At 37.7% G+C, this 21,177-nt stretch overlaps 1 protein-coding gene across 1 annotated transcript; it reads left to right on the top strand.

The window, feature by feature from the left end:
• The first annotated feature begins 3,664 nt into the window (after positions 1-3,664).
• iqck (IQ motif containing K) lies at positions 3,665-19,929 on the top strand. Its single transcript, XM_059507266.1, has 8 exons — positions 3,665-3,716; positions 3,871-3,940; positions 4,036-4,162; positions 4,576-4,628; positions 4,749-4,823; positions 4,940-5,024; positions 7,608-7,722; positions 19,646-19,929. Exons 2-8 carry the CDS (start codon positions 3,879-3,881, stop codon positions 19,852-19,854), a joined length of 726 nt encoding a protein of 241 aa, XP_059363249.1. The 5' UTR covers positions 3,665-3,716; positions 3,871-3,878; the 3' UTR covers positions 19,855-19,929.
• The last annotated feature ends 1,248 nt before the right edge of the window (positions 19,930-21,177 follow it).

Raw genomic sequence — 21,177 nt, 5'->3', positions numbered from 1 at the left:
CAGGGGCCTTGATCACAACATGTTTTCCATCGATGGACCCAGGACAGTTGGGGAAGTTCCACCGATGGAGGAAGTCAGTTGCGATGCTTCGCCAGTCCTCAGTGGTGTGGACAGGCATGACCTCCTGCACCAAGGCATCCCATATTGGCCTGGCAACCTCTCCAACAATCCCTGCCACGGTGCTCACTCCCACGTGATAGCTGAAAGCTATGGTCCGGAAGGAGTCTCCAGTGACCAAGAATCTGCAAAAACATCAACTAATTACTTAGGCAAAATGAACAAACAAAAAATCTTGGGTGAACAGAAGAACAGTTACTGAAGTACTGTAGCCTACTTGTGTACAAATTTGAGGTACTTGTACTTTGCTTGAGCAATTTTTTCATGCCCTTTCTCTTTTCTACTTCTACTTAACTGCATTTTCAGAGGGAAATATTGTACTTTTTACTTAACTTACTTTTTTTCACCATTAAAAAGCTTCAGCAGTAAAATCATGCTTTTACAATAATTAATTAGTAATAATAATACAATGATATTATGTATAATAGTATCATAGTCCCAGTTCACTTTTAAACCTTTAAATTAATTTTCCTGATTATACTTACATTAATGTTTATACCTGATTATACTTAAATAAAATTTTCAGGGCAGGACTTGTATTGTATATACTCATATCAGAGTATTTTTTACAGTGCGGTATTAGTGCTTTATATACATTAAGTAAAGGATCTTAATACCTCGTCCACAACTGCAAAAAAAATACAGCATTTGCCGATATTACAAACTAATAAATAGCCATGTAACAACCTATATAAATTGCAAAAAAAAAGTAAACTCATAAAGAAAGAAAGAAAGAACTCACCGTAGACAATTTGCGAGGCGCTCAGCTGCGCGCCGATAACTGGTGTCCTGCCTTGCAATTCGCGGCCCCACTTTTGACAGCAGGTTGTCAAACTGGTCCCTATCCAGTCTGAAATATCGCTGGAACCTGCCGTCATCCAGCCGCAGCTCTTGCACCAGCCGGTGATATTCCCCAAGCTGCTGATGGGCTTGGAGAATGTCATGCACCCACACCGATCTCCGACGGCAATGCCACGCCAAACGCAACAACTTGATCCTCCATCGTGATGTGAATTTAATAAGGCGCACAACACTATTTATAGGCAACATTTTCCCGCTAGAACGTTTGACTTTCAGCGGGAATGCAATTCATTTGCTCAAAATAACACCGATTTGACCAACTGCATTAAAGCTACACTTCAACCAGGAGTTTGAAATGTAGGTTGCACTCATATTAATGGTAAAGTTAAATAAACACCAAGGCTAGTAAATGTCTCCTATAATGTTGAAATTAGACTACCATGAACACAAAAGACACAACACAAATGGCTTTTAACTGGTTTATTTCGTTAGCAAACATGTAACTACAATAAAGTTATTTCCGCCAATCAATTTCTTACTGTTACATCTAAGTTTATTTAATAATGTTAACTTTTAAGGTTACCCACCTTGTGGTCAGTCTGCACAAAATCAACAAGCTTGTTTGCTCTGCGGCCCCTTTAAATACAAGATAATCATTCGATCTACGTCTGAGCGTCTGAGCGCTCACGAATCTTTCTGCAGCGTCATGAGCAGAGCGGCAAGAGCGATTTTTGACGCTCTCGACGCCGGCGGTGTGAACGCACAGTTATGCCAACACATTCATTTATGATGTCATTTATGAACAAGATTGCGTGGGTGATTGAATCTGTTGGCGATCTGGAGAAGGCATGCTCAGGCCCTCTGAAGCGCAAAGGGAAAATGTTATTGCAAGCTCATGCTTGACTGAAACGCAAAATATTTTTTTTTGCAAAACTTTCTTATTTTGCATATATATATATATATATATATATATATATATATATATATATATATATATATATATATATATATACAGTACAGACCAAAGATTTGGAAACATTACTATTTTTAATGTTTTTGAAAGAAGTTTCTTCTGCTCATCAAGCCTGCATTTATTTGATCAAAAATACAGAAAAAACAGTAATATTGTGATATATTATTACAACTTAAAATAATAGTTTTCTATTTGAATATAGAAAAAAAATGTATTCCTGTGATGCAAAGCTGAATTTTCAGCATCATTCCTCCAGCCTTCAGTGTCACATGTAACATCAGTCGATCACATGATCATTTAGAAATCATTCTAATATTCTGATTTATTATGAGTGTTGGAAACCGTTCTGCTGTCTCATATATTTGATCAATAAAAGGTTAAAAAGAACTGCATTTATTCAAAATAAAAATTCTAATAATATATATTCTAATAATATATTTTCTTTACTATCACTTTTTTATCAATTTAACACATCCTTGCTGAATAAAAGTATTGATTTTATTTAAAAAAAGAAAGAAAAAAAATTACTGACCAGTAGTGTATATTGGTATTAAAAAATATATATTTTAAAAACATAGCTTCTTTTCTTTTTTACTTTTTCTTCATCAAAGTATCCTAAAAAAGTATCACATGTTCTGAAAAAATATTAAGCAGCAGAACTGTTTCCAACTTTGATAATGAATCATCATATTAGAACGATTTCTAAAGGATCATGTGATAATGATCCTAAAAATTCAGCTTTGCATCACAGAAATAAATGATCATTTAAAATATAATAAATTTAAAAACAATTATTTTAAATTGTAATAATATATCACAATATTACATTTTTTTCTGTATTTTTGATCAAATAAATGCAGGCTTGATGAGCAGAAGAAACTTCTTTCAAAAACATTAAAAATAGTAATGTGTCCAAACTTTTGGTCTGTACTGTATGTGGCATTATATTGACTCCATAGTGAGAATCTGCAGTCACCTTTCTGCTCTTGTTTGTAAATGTACATGGAGGCATTATTGAAAATTGGGAAAAAATTGTTTTATTGAGACTGATCATCCTGTCCTGGTCTTAAACATCAACAATAGTAACACTAACAATACCAACTATACTAAAAATGTAACTGATGCTCATATTCCGCTGAATGATATAGAAATGAAAATGACCTCCGTCTTAGATCGTCCCGCTGTTTTACTGATTGAAAAGACTGTCTCGATTCCCGAAGTCTCCCGTTTATTCACATGTGCGTGTTTTTCTTGTGTTGCGAGGTGATTTAAATAGGCCTACCGATGGAGAACCGACAGGTGTGCTGCAGGTAAACGCGCGCGCCAGTCACGTGACTGAACTACACACTGTCAGTCAGGCAGATTTGTCAAGAATTGCGCTTGGGGGCGTTTTCTTCTTTGCGATTTGTGTTAAGAAACCTCTTAATTTTTTTTTTTTTTATGTAAACTTTTATTAATTAACAAGATCAAAATTACATGTATAAGACAAACATTATACATGACATAGACAAACATTACACATGAAATAAACAATTTCACACTAGGGGGCTGTATCCACATACTAATTTATATAAAAATATTAAAGCGTTTACAAACTTTAAATGTTTTAATTGCTTTTTGTTTCAATGAAAATCGTATAGTATCAAAAACAAGGAGAAGATTTTCGTGTATCCGGTCGAAATGTTGTTACTTCCTCAGTTACCGTCACTATGGTTACTGAAAACAAGCCTGACACACACACACACACACACACACATACACACAGCAGCTTTCTGTCGCGTTGTTTTGATCGTGAAGACATATCGTTCACTGCAGCGCTGTTCAGGTGAGAAAACACGTCAAACATGCCAAACACATTCTTCTTCTTCTTATTTCTCTCGACGTATGTATCGGCTAACTCCTTCAGAGTGAACGCTGTGTTAGCATCAGTGAAGATAAAGTCATTAAAAGCTCGCTCGTGTTGCTGTCCTGTCTTTCAGAGGAAGACATGGACGAGTCGTCAGGTGTGACAGACTACCAGCTCTTCATCAGATGCTCTTCTCAAACACCGTAATCTGACTCAGTATCTGAGATCATCTCTCTTCATGTGCGTGTTCTCGATCTCTCCAGTGTCGTCTGACCGTCTTTAACCCCTCCCTCACCAGATGCTCGGTGTCCCCGGGCCTGTGTCCAGGGCTCAGTCAGTGTTATTTGGAGGAGAGAGTGTTTCCAGTGCTGCTGCCTGGACTCGAGGCTCTGCTCGCGCAAGCACTGGAGCACCGCTGCGTCGAGGTCCGCTTCATTCACTGTTATATCATGTGTAAAGATTTAAATAGTAGTATGGCGTAGTTTCTAAAATAAACGAATACTGTCATGTATTTCATATCATTTCCTTTTATATAATGTATACTTATACTACCATTCAAATGTTGAAATGGTATTCGGTCATAGTGAATGCATAAAGGTTAAGCAGCACAACTTTAAACATTGATAATAATATTAATAAACGTTTCTTGAGCATATTTTCATGATTTCTGAAGATCATGTGACACTGAAGACTGGAGAATTGATGCTGAAAATACAGCTTGTGCATCACAGGAATAAATGACATTTCAACATATATTGCAGATATTTAAACTTGTAATACTATTTCACAATGTTATTGTATTTTTTCTTTATCATTGTGTTTATTTCACATGATCTAGAGGAAAAAGACGGCGTTTAATGGCTGTGACTTCCTCACTGAATGGCTGTACAAGTGAGTCAGAGAAAAGTGACCCTGTGTGTATGCCAGCACTTTATTTCCTTGTGACTTTAATACGGTGAAATGAATAAATGTGTTTAAATACATTCTTTATTCTTCGCTCTTGTCCATCAGTAAAAACCCTCGGGCAGAGCGAACACCTACACATTTCCATTCAATTCCTTTCGTGCAGAGCTGGCTTCTTGAACAGTAAGTAGATTGCCTAATAAACACACTCTGGCTGTTTCTCTCAGTCTTAATTTCAGCTCTGAATGTGGCATGACGAACACTACTGTCTAAATGCTCTCTCTCTCTGTCTCTGTCAGTCCCAGGCCGCCCATCCCAGCGTCTCTGCTTCTAACAGACGAGCAAGCTGCAGTGTTGATCCAGGCTTTCTGGAGGGGATACAAGGTAAGGACAGGACAAGAAATGCAGCGTCAGTTTTGTCTCATTTTTTGTCAAACTAATCACTAACCTATTTGAATTTTGGTGAAAAGACACACTTTTGATCTTGTCTACATCTTCTACATCTTTGGGGGTTAGGATGTTTACACACGTTTGAGCCACATCTGGGCATAACCAGCGTAAACTAGTGTTTTACCTTGATACCTTGCCACAGCCAGTCACCAATTTGGTACCAAACGACAAGACATTTTTTTGATACTCTATGGCATTGAGGCAATTCGGTGGGTCCCCAAATGGTTTCAAACCCAGCCCAAGCTTAGGGGCATCACATCCTATCCTATAAAGTAAGATGCTGCTCTTGTTATATCCTTACTTCTTTTGGATCGTGTTTCATAAAGAGTAATGGCTATGAAGGGTGACACAATCAATTCCTGCTTTGGTACAGCCCTGCTATGAGTGCTACTTGTAGACGGAGAAATATCAGCCCACATTTTCAACCTTTCAGTGTGGTCGCTGGGATGGTAATTTGTTGTGTTGTCAGTCTTGGATGTCACCAATATCTGTCACATTTTTTGGACTATTTTCTCATCTTTGGAGGATAGCACAAGGTTAGTTTCACTTTCACTTTCCTCACCGGTTCCACTCAGTTTTGTTCTGTTGACTAACAGTGTGGAGTAGGAATGGGTGTGAACTTTAGGCCAACAGCTGCAGTGTATCATTAGCTGCGTTTACATGGACACTTTTTGCTTCCATCGGATTGAATTCATTCTGATTGACGAATCTGAACGTAGTTTTTACATGAACGGTGAATAAAGTGATCGGGTTGATGTGCGTGTTTACATGTCACAGGCTTCTGATTGGATTTACTGTTTTGACAGGCGCACACTGCATGAAAATACAGATTTTCCCGCTGCTGTTTTAAAAAGCACACGTGGTATTTATCTACTTCAGGTCCTAATTAGGCAACGACCAGCACATGAACTGTTGTGCTGCTTAACGTTACTTAACAAAAAAAAACAAAGGTGTAAAAGTGCCCCTTCTCGCACCCAAAACTAGTCGTCTGTTGATGAGAGTCTTAAACAAGGACTGGTGGCCACTTCAATCCGATTGACATCTTTCACTCTTATGAGAATTGAAGCATTTAATCCAGAACAAGGCAATAAAACATGCTTCAAAGACAGTGCTTCCTAAGGCTACGTTTACACGACAATAATATAATCAAAAACTGAAAAGTTTTTCCCTTACATTTTCAAACAGCTCCACATATACACGACAACATTTTCAAAATGTTTTGCGTATACACGTATCCACAAAAATGGCCAAAACCGCTGTATTGCCTATGTCAGGTCAGTAGTTGGCGCTGTCACCTTGTTAGAAAACAGAACCTGTTGCTGTGTGAATGTGATGCGCTTCCACTGTTGGTTGTGTTATTGGTGAAGTAAATCCACACTCTGCAGAAGAAGCGTTAGCAAACACTAGAGCAGCAACCGAGCGCCAACCTCCCGCTCTCTCTCGTGAGGCCAATAAGGAAGTGACTAAAACTGTAATTCATCGACTGGCCGCTTGAGGCTGGCTGCAAAAGGGAGTCAGTCCCATAGACTCCCCATGTTGAAATGCCCAACTTTACAGCAGGAAAAAACATGTTTTCAGCCTGGTTCAAAAAATGATTTTGGTCTAAATAGCTAATGTTGCCCTTCAAGACAACTGTGAGTGTGGCGAATTTCGGTGAACTCATCCGTTTAAATTATATTAAGACTTAAAGTTCTGCATAATTAAGGGCGTAGCCACTTGAGTGACAGGTGGATTGCCGCTGCTGACACTGCCGTTGTGCTATGTGGGTGTGGCTTCAGCAACTAGCTCCCGCCTTTTTGCCCAGTTTGATTGTCCGGGAGAGTCGCGCGGTGACGCGCTGCCAAGATGGCGACGGCCCGCTCTACACACTTCAGGCTTCAAAAACACACTTCAGGAGACTACGGGTGACGTCACGGACACTACGTCCATGTTTTTATACAGTCTATGGCAGCAACAACAGTACCATGTACTCACTCCACCATTGTTGTGTGTGTTTGTTTGTGCTCACCTTTAAAATAGACAAGTACTGAGCATTTCTACATATCTTACACATACTACACATGCATGACATGCACTTTGAAACCCGTTTGCAAAAATCTGCTCTACCGTATTGGGGTGAAAATGTTGTTGTGTAAACTGTTAACTTTTTTTATTAGAGTTTATAAATAATTTCCATGACAGAGTTCAAGATTTAATCTTACTACTGGAGCTGCCAGTTTCAAATGATTATTAAAAAGCAAGCATAAACCATGCAAAAGCGCCAGTGCACTCAGTGTCTCAATTCACTCACTCATTTTGATTTTAAAACATAGCATGCCGAGGACATCTACTGGTCGTGTAAATGCAACAAGAGCAACAAAAACGGATACTGACTCATATACGGAGGAATGAATAAGACTCCTCTCATGTTTGAAGGATCTTGTGTACCCTAAAGCATCTGTTTTCCTTTGACCTGTAGAGTAGTAATAAAGTAGTAGAGTAGTGAATGCTAAATTATGTCAACACATTGTTTTTCAGGTGCGTGTGCGTCCAGATGTCCAAGAGTTAAGACAGTGGCAGAGAGAACTGCGGGAAGAAAATTGTGACATCAACAAAACAGTTCAAGACTTCTGGGCACGTCAGGAGAACAGAGGTCAAAAACAAGATAAATGCTCTCTCTAAAAAACCTTCCACAACAAAATAACTGAAAATAATATGATACATTTAAGTTGTATTTGCTTAGAATATTAAATATTTGAACCTGACTAATTTTGTTATTAGAATGTTATTGGCCGACACCAGTCCGTGATGTCAATTCTGATTTGTGTCCATGGTGCTCTTTCATTTTTCTCAGTATCTACATTTAAATGTAATCATTTAGCAGATGCTTATATCCAAAGCGACTTACAAAGGAGGACAATGGAAGCAATCAAAATCAACAGAGCAGTGATATGCAAGTGTTATAACAAGTCTTAGTTAGTTTAAAGGTACAGGTTGTAGGAAATGTACAAATGTACAATAACAATTGCGTGGTTTGATGACGCTAAGAAGGAGCATGGAATTATGGGTTTTGTTGTCTTTTACCCAACTGCTGACGGCCATCAATCAGACGGAAAGATAAATCATGGATTTAATGGACGAGGTATAGTTTTATAAATGTTGTGTCTGATGTTATAATTTTCAAACGCGAGTTCAACGATTTGCGCGAGTAGATTACAAACAAAGTCAATGCAAAGACGCAATCAGACTATGGATCAGACAGTAAACCGTAATTATGTTCCATAAATAAGCGTTTAGAATGGTAATTTTCTCATAATTTACAGGTAGTTGAAAACATTAGAGATATTGTTAGTAATCAGCTGGACAAAATATAGAACACTAGCCTAGTGGTTTTTGGATATTTAACTGCAAATATCGCATAAAATGTACCTTTAACGCAGTACATGTAACAAAGTATTTTTTAAATTATATAATAAAAAGAAAACAGATAGAATACAAAAAGATTAAACAGAGTCTTTCTTACGTTGGCTGGAGAGAGACAGATGTGTGCAGTTTTTGCACAGGTCTGTCATTTGGATTTCAAATCATGAGTAGAAGTGGTAGAGTGCATCTGGGAGGGATGTGTCATCATCATTGGCCTGTGACAGTGGCTTGTATCCAGTGATGGTCTGAACGGCTTGCCACAGGGTCGGGGTGTCTTTACTGTCACTGAACTTGTTGTTTTTGCTGTTTTGAGTGCTGCATTGTCTCCTAATCTGAATGCCTTATCTCTGAACCTCAGTTGTCATCCATGGCTTCTGGCTGGCTCGTGTGGTGATGGTCTTGGTGACTGTCACACATCTATGCACTGCTTGATATAAGCAGTCACTGTTTCGGTGTACTCTTGTATGTCTGTGTGATTGTTGTAGGTGGCTGCCACACAAGACGTTCCACTCTGTGTCCTGGAAGCATTGGATTGGCAAGTCTGAGACATGGTCTGTATGCAGGAATTAGCATAACAGACATGTAGTCTGAGTATCCGAGATGGGGCCAGGGTGCAGGCAGATATGTGTTTTTTTTTTTTGTTGTATTAACAAAGTCCAGTGTGTTGTTTCCCCTTGTTGCAAATTTTACATGTTGGTAGAACTTTGGCAAAACTGTCTTTAGGTTTGCGTGGTTGAAATCACCAGCTATATGCATCTTGTGTTTTTAGAGACGCAACAATGTGTTTTTAGATTTGCACCAGAAGAATTGTCATTGACAATATTCCCAATGACCATCACCCAAGCTTCCACATGAGAATGATACAGGCACCAAAGACAGTGGGCGTGGCCATCAGAAGGAGACAGAAATTAAACCAACGGATGAAAGGCATCTTTAAAAAGACTTTATCTGCCATGCTTTTCTCTTAGAGGAATTTGCTTTTAGAAAGGAAATGAGCCACTGTTGATGCACCCAGGAGAACTCCTTGCACTTATCTGTGCACAAACGAGAGGAGAACACTATAGCATGCTATAACATTTCAGCAAGGTTTGTGGAAAAAGTTCTTCAGAGCCAAAACACACATCTTATGCACTACAGAGTAGCAACTAAGTTGAATGAGTGGTGTGTCAGCCCTTCTTTTATGTCCAGGAGAGTGGTTGGACATGCAAATTTCACTTGTCACTTCATTGGCCTTTTCTGAATACATAAGAGGAGTGTGGGCTCCCATGATTAACCACTAGTTTCAGTATTTCCACACAACAATGAAAGTGATCGACAAAAAGGAAATGTATTATTATTGTTATTAAAGATACAAAAGGTATTCAGTCAGGAGTAGGAAGGTATTTTATCTTATCGTTAATAACACAGACATTAGTGTATATATTAGGAAGCTGTCACTTTAAGCCTGTCTGTCTGTCTGTTTGACAAAGATCTGAGTGGATACATGCATTGATTTAAGCGTTAAAATACAGATGCTTTAAGAACATTATAGTGTTTATCCTGGAACTTGTTATACTTGAGTTAGGAAGGGAGTTATGAAAGTTCAGTGCAAGGGACCAATAACTTTAATTAATCAGAAAGGTCTATGGTTTTATTTTAAAATATCAAATTATTATGCTAAAATCTGTGATAGTAATTTCTGTTTTGTCAGAAAATACTGATGACATTCCAGAAAATTCCATGGACAAAGGCATCCAGCTATTGGTAAAGCAGAATAAACACTTGACTGATGTTGTGAACTGAATTTGGAGTAATACCATGTCATTAAAAGTTCTCTTTATTCAACAACTTAGACATAGCTCCAGATTGTAGAGAGAGCTCAATGTTCAGTGACAAAATCCTATTCAGCTTAATATCTGCTTTCCGCTGTACTTGTTTTTTGCTCTACGTGTGATTGCAAATGGGTTGCAGTCTTTATTGTTCTTATTGTGAGTAATTCTTATCTTTGGAAGATTCATACCTGTTATCACAAATGATAAGATATAGCCCATCCCTAGTTGAGGCTGATTGTGTCTCTTGGACCTTTGTGTTCTGCTTTCTTCTTCCTCTGTGGGCTGATTGAGAGAGTGGTCTTGAAGGGGTCATCAGATGCAAAATTCACTTTTACATGTTTGAACATAAATGTGTGTTGGCAGTGTTTGTACACATGCACACTATAATGATAAAAATCCACTCCACTATTTTTAAAATCCCTATTTTAAATCCTTTTCTCAAATCAAGTCTGAGGAGTGGGATGTTTAGTCCTCTAGGTGGCAGTAATGGATTGTATAAAGTCAAGTGCATTTGCTAAGGAGAGATGTGGTAATTTGTATGTGATGAATAGTCCATGTGGAATAAAGACGCCAGCAACAGTAACACCTCTTTATATTGGTTTCTTGTCTGGTTATTGAATAATACTAAGCCTTTCTCAGTGACGTCACACAGACCCAGGCCCCTCCTACTGTTGTTGATTGACACTGTTGTTTTAAATTAGACCCGCCCTAAGTGAGCTGGAAACAGTCTAGCAGGAGTAGACAAAAATGGTCTTCTAAGAGATTGAGATGCTTTGTTGTTGGTTGTAATAATGAACATAGTAGTTGTTATTTACTCCAAACATCTGAGCCAGTGAAGATGTAGTGGTTTACATTTGTTTTGGAAGGGAATGCACCCCCCCCCCCCCCCCGATCTACCTAAAAGCATTTGTTCACGCCAATCATTTGTGAACCAGCTTCACCTACAGAAGAAGCAAGTATAAGGTTCTTTTATGAATATTAGCAAATTGCTTTTGCTATTAACATGCTAGTTAGCAAGTACTTAGGCACTATGTACTCAACCAATATAATAGCCTTATATTAATTACCGTATTTTTCGGATTATAAGTCGCACCTGAGTATAAGTCGCATCAGTTCAAAAATACGTCATGACGAGGAAACTAACATATATCAGTCGCACCGGACTATAAGTCGCATTAATTTAGAACCAAGAACCAAGAGAAAACATAACCGTGTACACCCGCGAGAGGGCGCTCTATACTGCTCAGTGGTAGGCTACAGGAGCACAGAGCAGCATAGAGCGCCCTCTGGCGGCTGTAGACGGTAATGTTTTCTCTTGGTTCATTTCTCTTGGTTCATTTCTCTCGGTTCATGTCAAATTAATTTTGATAAATAAGTCGCACCTGACTATAAGTCGCAGGACCAGCCAAACTATGAAAAAAAGTGTGACTTATAGTCCGGAAAATACGGTATATAAAGTTATTTTGTCTTGCATAATCAGAGTCTTATAGCCCCTCCCCTGTTACGATGTAATTAAAGTAGCAACAGTTTAATGCATGAAGTTTTATGAGTTAATCAGGTGCATTATCCGGGTATTTAAAGTGCACTTTTAATTTTTTGCATTTTTAGTGTGAATGCTCTACTCGCATTATTCATAAAAAAACGTCATAACAGTGCATAAGTACGTGATTTGGGATGCACCTAGTCTCATGAGAATTGCTCATCATCTCATGGAAGAGAGGGCAGGGTCAGCAGAGTTCATTAGCATTTAAAGAAACATGCACAAAAACGGTTTTGCTGTGTGCAGAGCTGTTTTTTGCAAGGTAAAAAGTGTGTTGTTTTACACTACCATTGAAAATTTGTAACCAAAGTACGTCATAGACGGTTCATTAATCCTAACAACTTGTGCAAAATAGGCATCCGATGACCCCTTTAAAAGACTTGTACACTCCAAACAATAAATTGTTGGCACAACTTAATTATTTAACTCATTTCAACGCATTTTGAATCATGTTATCTCAACTTAATCTAGGTAAATACAACTAAAGAGCAAAATTCATCTTCAACCAATGAGATCAAATCATGTTCATTTGAATTATCTTGTGGATTTAACTTACTCTTGACACCCAGAAATGTTTTAACTGAACAACTTTATTTACTTTAACCAGCTTATAATTACTGATATTTCCACCTAAATGTATTTTAATGTACAAATAAATAAAAAACTCAATGTTAATATCTTAAGTGTTATTTTATTCCAATTTCAAAAGAAAAAGACAGCAACTGTTCAGTGTTGATCTTTGCTAAGTTTCAAAACTACTTCAGAACTACTTAAAACACGATAAGAAATGCAGTATTTCCAGAATTAGTTTAAATTAACCCAATTAGTATTTTAAAAGTTTCAGCTAGGTTGACATTTAAGTAATACAAAGAAACAAACTACAATGCAAAATAAAGAGGACTAACAATATTGATATTACAATAAAAAATACTGTGTTAAATAGAAAAAAATCTGCTCAGTGTTGAGCTTAGAACAAGATGGAACTGGATCAACTTACTCCACCATCTTGTTCTTCAGGGCATGCACATGAAAGTCTACGTCCATCCAGGCTGAAAAACCCTTTCTGGATGACCTCAAATATAGATTTGAGTCCTCATGGGTAGCTAAGGTTAAAGGCATAAATGAGTCTGAATAACATGGCCACTGCCACAAGCTGCATTCCTCAAAAAAGGAGAATGTCTTTGGCAATCAACCAATCACAATCCTGTGCATGATGAAAGAGATTTGTACTCCTTGAAAAGCTGTATATGGTCCATGATTTGTGGATGCATTCTCTTTGTACGTCTATGAAGTTAATCTGTAAAAAGAAAAAAGAGAATTAAACAACTTGTAATGAATGGACATATCTAACATTACAATATCGATAAACAAATTGCAGTATACAACATGTATATACAAAAATAAATAAATTAATTAATACATAAAAGATCAATGTGATTTTGTTATTTTTATTCATGTACCAACCTGTGAAATGGGCTGCATGTTTTTTAATTGGACACACTGTAAAACAACAGGTTTCAATCATTAGTAATACAGTCATTATGAATCATTTCAGATTATCAATCTATTATATGTTTTTATACTAGCAACCAAAAAATTAAGTATGTCCAAACACCAATCAATGAAACACCATAATAAATGGTTTTGGAAAAAACAAATCATTAGTTTAAGAACATTATACAACAAGATTTTATATAACTTACCCAAGGAAAGTAGACTAAAGCCAAACAAAGGACGCAGTTTATAATGCTCTATTTAAAACCTGTGAAATGAAAATGAAAAATGAATTAATACAGCATCCGTAACAATACTGTATCATAACAGTAATGTACAGAAGTATCATATGGACAACACAGCCTTAAGCTTAAAACATAAATGTTACATAATATCTATTCATTAGTTTTTACTTGAATATTGAATATTTTCTAAACACTAAACACATAACGTATCGGACTATTCCAAACATGTTAATACTCTCTATGAGCAAAATATCGACAAGGTTTATATAATAGTATCATAGTAATATAATATTGGACTATTTCACCGCATTTCACCACGTCAGTGGCAACTGATGAGGTCATGGGGAAATCCTGTCTTCTGAAGAACATGCGGAGCAGTAGAAGTTAACTAATTTCTTATTCGTTATTTCAGTATAAATAAATTGAGCTCTTTTAACTTTCCCTGGATTTAGTTTAGACCGACTTGAAATAACTTTGTACATCTCTTTTAACATACTGTTCATTTTAATCAAACAACACCCAGATATTTTTTTGAGTGTATGACTTGTACCACAATTTTTACAAAAGATAGCGGTATAAGGACTATTTTTGATAACGATGACAATTTAACACATCGTCACTGCCATTGTGAGTTCTCTTCCAGTCATTCATATTCTGTTACATCAACATACTATTGAATAGGGTCTCACTTGGGACCCCCAGTCATTAAAAAAACAGACCAATGAACATTGGCGAGTGGAATTTGGAAGCCTAGCCACTCCTCCATACACACAGGTTTATAAGGAGGTAGCATGCATCCACTCGTTCAGATTTTTGCTTCAGAGCCTAGTGGTTGTCATAGTAAACGCTCATTCAATCACCTTGAGTAAATGAAAAACCCTCTCACTGGAGTTTTTGTTTAAACTGCACATTCAGTGGTGTTTTGCCAGTGACTTTGTCGCCAAGCAGACTGCTTGAACAAAGAAGTGGCTTGACACTCACACATTGGCCTGTTTTTTACTACTCAGAGGTGTTTGGGGCTCCAAAGTGACACCTCATAGGTCGGTATGTAAGTGTATAATCTCGGTTGCTTCCTTCATGGAATGAAGGTTACATAACTAAGTTCTATGATGTTCTTAACATTTTCAACAGTGTCCCATCAAATCAGCCACAGTTTATGCTGGGTAACTTTAATGCTAGAGTGGGCACAGATCACAATTCGTGAGCAACTTGCTCGGGAAAGTGGCAGGATGAACAAAAGTGGGAAACGCCTACTTGAGTTCAGCTGCCACCAAGGTCAGGTCATCACTAACACTTTATTAAACATAAAAGCACAGACTAAAGTTTCCTGGAGATACCCAAGATCCAGGCACCAGCACCAGCTTAAACTGATTATGGGTTAAGTCTATATTTTTGTACTATAATGTTGATCCAGGAACATGTCTTACTTAGCCGGCAGCCATATCACCCTGGAGCCCAAGACCGGTTTCCCACTGAAGCTAAGCAGGACTGAGCCTGGTCAGTACCTGGATGGGAGACCTCCTGAGAAAACTAGGTTGCTGCTGGAAGAGGTGCTAGTGAGGCAGGCAGGGGGTGCTCACCCTATGGTCTGAGTGGGTCCTAGCGGCCCAGTGTAGTGATGGGGACACTATACTGTCACCAAGCACCGTCCTTCAGATGAGACGTTAAACCGAGGTCCTGACTCTCTGTGGTCATTAAAAATCCCAGGATGTCTTTCGAAAAGAGTAGAGGTGTGACCTCGGCATCCTGGCTAAATTCGCCCTTTGGCCTCTGACCATCATGGCCTCCTAACAATCCCCATATCTGCTGATTGGCTTCATCACTCTGTCTCCTCTCCACCAATAAGCCGGGGTGTGGTGGGCGTTCTGGCGCACTATGGCTGCCGTTGCATCATCCAGGTGGATGCTGCACACTGGTGGTGGATGAGGAGATACCCCCTGCCAAATGTAAGCGCTTTGAGTGCCTAGAAAAGCGCTATATAAATGTAATGAATTATTATTATTACTTGGCAAAATCAAGGCGACCATGCGTCTATAGAGAGAACTGCATTTTTACAGATTTTATAATAAAAGTTTTTGTTTTTTATTTGAATTATTTCATTCTAAATTAGTAATTCAAAGCTTTTTGTTGATATATTTTAGGGATGGTGACATTTTTAGATTTTGATTGATTTAATTGATTAAATGAACGATTATCGATTAGGCTGTACGATTATTTTCTAAGGATGTGAACCGTGCCAGAGCGCGTCTTACACCCAAAGCCCGGTTTGGTTGACTGTGATCGCTCCGTGCAGCGCTCTGACGAGGTTGATTGAAAGACGTGGTCCAGAGGCGGTTCAGTTTAATTAGGGTGTGGTACGCTTGCGGAGCAGAGAACTACTGATATGTGCAGCATGATTACGTGAACATTTCTGAGCGGCAAATGCAATAGATTTATAAAGCAATATGCTGAGACAGGGTCTTCTGTGTCACCGCTTCCCAAACGACTCAAAATAATAAAACCACAATAATGCACTCCTCTGTGCTGATCGAAAAACTTCCTGTTTCCCACGTATTAAGTCGTCATTACAAGCTAGCTGCATTACAATTATTCGTTTTTGTTAAAGGAATAAAATGTAATATTCCACTGGTTTGATAACCATAAACATTTTTAAACCATTTAAAAATTCCACTCTGTTATGTTGATTTTTCTGAAGTAAATAACGTTATGTGACTATTCACAAGCTTTTAGTTATGGTATAAATGCTTGAAAATAATATGTAATGTTTTAATCGCAATAAGCTTTGTGCTTTGTTATTTTTTATTATAACACAAAGCCTCAGGCTTCTGTCAATTTTAAGATAAAATACAAACAATAAATGTTTTTTATGCTCTTTAATCTGTAGTGAGATAATAGCCTCCTTGCAGCACGAAAATAATAACGAATAAATATTTGAGTGCATTTTGGAAAAAAAACTGAACAATTTAATACAAACGAGTTTCTCGTGAAATAAATCAGTTTGAGTTTAATAAATCGTCAGTAAGCCTATTGCTGTTTTTCATTTTAAACGTGAAGAATGATAGGTGCCACATACTTTTTTTAATAAAAACTTTGCCGGAGTATACAGGTGTAATATATTACATTTTACTTCATGCAATATAACATGATTTCACGGTCGAAATTTTGACTTAATTGCTAAAATATTATGACGCTAATCTTTTTTTTTGTTCATTTGTTTTTGAGATAGATAAACTTATCAAAAATGCTAAACTCACGGTCTTGCGCTGGCCGCTTTGTAGGCTATTTAAAAAACAAACAAACTTGAATTTAACAAATATAAAATGTTCCAATCATATTTCTGAATTAAATGAATAAAGAATCGAAATGAAATATGACCACTTTACGCGTCAGACTCGGGCAGAGAAATCTGATTAGCCTCGGGCCGGGCCGTGTAAAGCTCTAGAGTAGTTCCCTAGTTTCAATTACAAGCTCCCCCTCGGTTTGGCAGGCCCATATAAGTTCTACCTATGTTTTCATGTGAGGTAGCAAAATCTGACAGGGTATCAGAGATGGACAGAACACCGGCCCGAAGTGTGAAGTGCAGTCTGAGTACAGGCCAGCGAGGGAAGGAGACAGTGCCAGAGGGTACCGCCAATAACTAGAACTGTGGACATGATCTTTGTTTTGAAATAGGTTATTGTTATAAATACAGACATTAAAATTAATGTTCAAATTAATGCCGTCATTCAGGCTGTTCACAATATGTTTTAGCGCGTACTGTGTTTTATGATATTCTTTTTTAGCACGTAATGTGTTTTAAGACTAATATTCATGTCTGAATTAATCTGTTCTAATCTTAATTAATCTGTAAACTTTTTTAAAAATGCTATTAATATTCATGCTCATTTTAAAAATAGAAATGTCCTAAGCTCCTACAGCCTTGTGAGCAGTTGATAATAGACGGACTGATATGTTAATAATTGCCATCATTCAGTTATGTTATATTAATGTGTTTCAGCAATCATTGAACCATCAATTGGCTTGGGTTAGGATAGACCTTTCTCTAATGAATTAAACAGTTTGTTATCATACAGATTGAATGCCTGAATAGTCTCTCCCCCTCTCTGTTTTTATGGGTGTGTGTTTATGTGTGTGTGAGTGTATGCGCGGGAGGGGGGCGATTATCTACTACTAATCGAATAATTATCGATTATTACTTTTGCTTGAAATGCACTTCCCTAATATATTTATCAAATCTGTGAGGCAAGTAGGCTATTCACTGAGTTTGTCATTTTTGTGAAGCCTTCCCGTTGTGAAGACCGAGACAGCAGAAAGCGCATCCTGGGCTGGGTTTCCGGATAATGATTGATCTTGGCGCTTAAGAGGGGTTTCTATGAGTAATTTTACAAAAGTTTTTATTGTTTCACGAGCGTTTCCCAAAAATGCACTTAACACAGCCAGCCACACGTAGTCATGCTTTAGGTGCTACTTAGGAGTCGCTGTCCGTTTGTCAAGTGCTGAAATGTCACCTTTTAGAATGGCTCGTAAATGTAGTACAAGCTCATTTATTTAAATGTTAACCTACTGCTGCGTTCCAGAAAGCTTATAATATAATATAATATAATATAATATAATAGTTACAAGTACATTTGTAGAGACTTTATTTCCAGGCCTAAGACAAGTCATTGACAGTGTTTTTTTTAAGTTTATCCCTATTTTTCCAAGTCTTTGAAGCTTGTTTCCTACATTAATTCTTTTATTCATTTTTTTGTTCAGTCATTTAATTTAGATGTGTATTTCTGCTTTTGTTTTCTGCCTTTTTTAATTATTCCATTTATAAATTCAAATTGAAGTCACATGAATAAAGCACTTGAATAAAGTTAATCTGGTGTAATCTACTGATTGTCCTGCAGGTGACTGCATAAATCTGTCTTCTTTTGATGCATTTTGGGCTTTACGATTACTCCAGAGCACTCGTAGATCTACAATGATTTTCAAGTGCTACTTAAGTTACGATGATTTTGGAAAACAGACCATAATGTTAAGATCAGTCGTACGATCGTTTTTAGGAACTACTTAGGATTTTGAAGCTTTTGAGAAACGCATCCCTGTTTTTTTATTTATTTTTTTATTTTACACAAGCACAATGTTTTATTGATATTGTGAGTGCACACAAATAAAAGTAGACTCTTTATGCTGTGTTCACACCAAACGCGAATAGAGCGTGAAATTCGCGTCTACCACATCTAATTTGCCGCTTGAACATTTTTAGATCATTCGCTTAACTCGCGCATGAAATTCGCTTCACAACCGACGCGAATTCGCGTCATGGGGGGGCTTCTGCCAGCTGAGTTCACGCAGCATTTTCAACCACCATTTTTATTCGGATTCGCGTCAAACGCTTAAATGCACAAAAAGCACCATTCGCGTGTCAATTTGCGTCATACGCGCGAATGAGGCGAATTCGCGTCTTCCGCACCGGTCTTAACGCCTCATTTGCATCGCGAGACCTCCAGACTCACGTAAACCCGCCTTTGCATTCACTTAACATTGAAATCATTAGCGCCAGACACTCTATTCACATTTGGTGTGAACACAGCATTACTCTTACCTTTATGAGCAAAAATGACAGTTTATTTTAAGTTGTTTACGATGCAAGTGATCATGCTGGTGCCTCCATTCTCCGCACAAGTGATTGGATATGCTCTGACAGCCCACTTTAAAAAACAAAAACATAACATTTAACGAACAAAAAAAAAAGTTCCAAACATATTTTAACAGTAAGAAAACAAAACAAAATATAATCACTTTACCATTACATACGAAACGGAACTATTTTAATAGCTGAAAAAGTAGTATAAGCTGTTTTGGGAAAAAGGGAAAAAAGACGAACTCAGGTTGGACTCAGCCGGGAATTCTGATAAGGGATAGGGCCTATAATTAAATTTCACATTTATATTAGATCATTTTTCATCATCGGGTGAAGCTGATATATTGATAGGTTATTTGCTCAAATCTCATTTTTGATTGTACAGCTGTAGTCCCTGTACTGAATTATGACCTATTGTTGTTTTGTTTTTCCAGTTTGGTCGGAGCTGGCTGAACTCGATGGCAGTGCTGACCAGCATGTGGAGGCTGGTGTGTCCATTGAGGTGGTTCCTCCTACACCTCAGAGCAGAGTCCTGTGTACACCAGCACCCCAGAGCGCCTCAGAGAGAAAAGAGCTGCTCAAGCCAAGCCTCTCTTCCCAGCGCACCACCACCTTACATCATGCCAACAACATAACAGAATGAAGAATTCACTGCTGTGGCTCTACTTCAGTTTCTCAAACCTGTCCTAGGGACCCCCAAAACAGCACATTTTGTATGTCTCCCTTACACCCATTTCAGGTCTTTAGTCTTTGCTAATGAGCTGAAGAGTTCAATTGGGTGTGTTTGATGGGGGAGACATACAAAATGTGCAGTGCTGGGGGGTCTGTAGGACAGGTCTGTGTATTAAAGAAATAGTTCACCCAACCAATAGTTATTTGCTCGCCGGCTATTCAAAATGTAGATAAGGCTGTTTTTTCATTGGAACAGATTTTGAGATATTTATCACTACATAAACCCTGTAAAGTGAAGTGATTTAGATAGTTAGAAAAAAACCTTGAATCCTTTTATTAGTTTGAATAGAAAAAAGGCAAACACTGTCACTGGTTGTTGAATTGTTTTATTCCATATATACTGATTTTTGGGGGGAAATCTCTCTAAACATAGACATGCTGCATCACTGCACAGCTCCAGATAGTCAAGTCTGAGGGCAAAACAACCAAGAGGTGAACAATGTGAAGAACACAGTAACAAGGGGAATTCAATTGTATGGAAGATTTCAGGAAACAGACGTTATGTGCATATCTCACTAATGTTTTTCTAACTTTATGAACATAGGTAACCAACCAAACCTCATCCCATTATATCACACTGACATTGCCCTTTTCATTATTTTCAGTCTTGTGAACATACAGTACACAGGTTATTTTCTGACTGTCATGTTAACCCTGACAAACGTGTCATATGTGCATATTATATACACACACACATATACAGGAGCTGACCAAACAACAAACAATATATTAATACAAAGTCTCTAATACACAACAGGACCCTTTCCCTTCACACAGTACCTTCAGTAATTCTTTTAATGCCTGTGTAGTGGGACCCTGCACCTCAGGATTGAGGCCCGAAGCAAGCCTTATGCAAACCTAGGTACAAATGTGTCATCAATACATTACAAGTGAGCTTCTCATTGTACTCTAGGTTAATAGTTACCTTCAAATACAGTATGTGCCATAAAACCATACATGGTAGTGTTCAGGTAGGTAACTTTTAACAGTGTAACTAAGTTATCTTCTCTATTCTGCTCCACCAGGACAGTAGTTGACATAAAAAAGTGACCATAGCAGAAGGAAGTTCATGCTAATGCGTGCTATAGCACCAGTTCTGAGAATGCAACATGTAAAGTACTTGGATTTGATGTATCAAAGTGCAGTTCGTAACACAAAGCGTGCACTCACTTAGTTTTGTAGAGTATCTTAGCTTTAGATTTCTGCCTTGCTCTATGACCTTAAGAACCTGGGG

The sequence above is a fragment of the Carassius carassius genome, chromosome 1 (genome assembly GCF_963082965.1).
Source record: "Carassius carassius chromosome 1, fCarCar2.1, whole genome shotgun sequence".
NCBI classification, from domain to species: Eukaryota; Metazoa; Chordata; class Actinopteri; order Cypriniformes; family Cyprinidae; genus Carassius; species Carassius carassius.
This window is presented reverse-complemented; position numbering and strand designations above follow the sequence as displayed.

What these genes read in the sequence shown, in the direction of transcription:
- iqck (XM_059507266.1), top strand. Translation starts at nt 3,879, where the DNA reads ATGGACGAGTCGTCAGGTGTGACAGACTACCAGCTCTTCATCAGATGC. An exon ending in AGATGCTCTTCTCAAACACC is followed by an intron (nt 3,941 to 4,035) that starts GTAATCTGACTC and finishes CTCCCTCACCAG; the next exon opens with ATGCTCGGTGTCCCCGGGCC. An exon ending in CAGAGCTGGCTTCTTGAACA is followed by an intron (nt 4,824 to 4,939) that starts GTAAGTAGATTG and finishes TGTCTCTGTCAG; the next exon opens with TCCCAGGCCGCCCATCCCAG.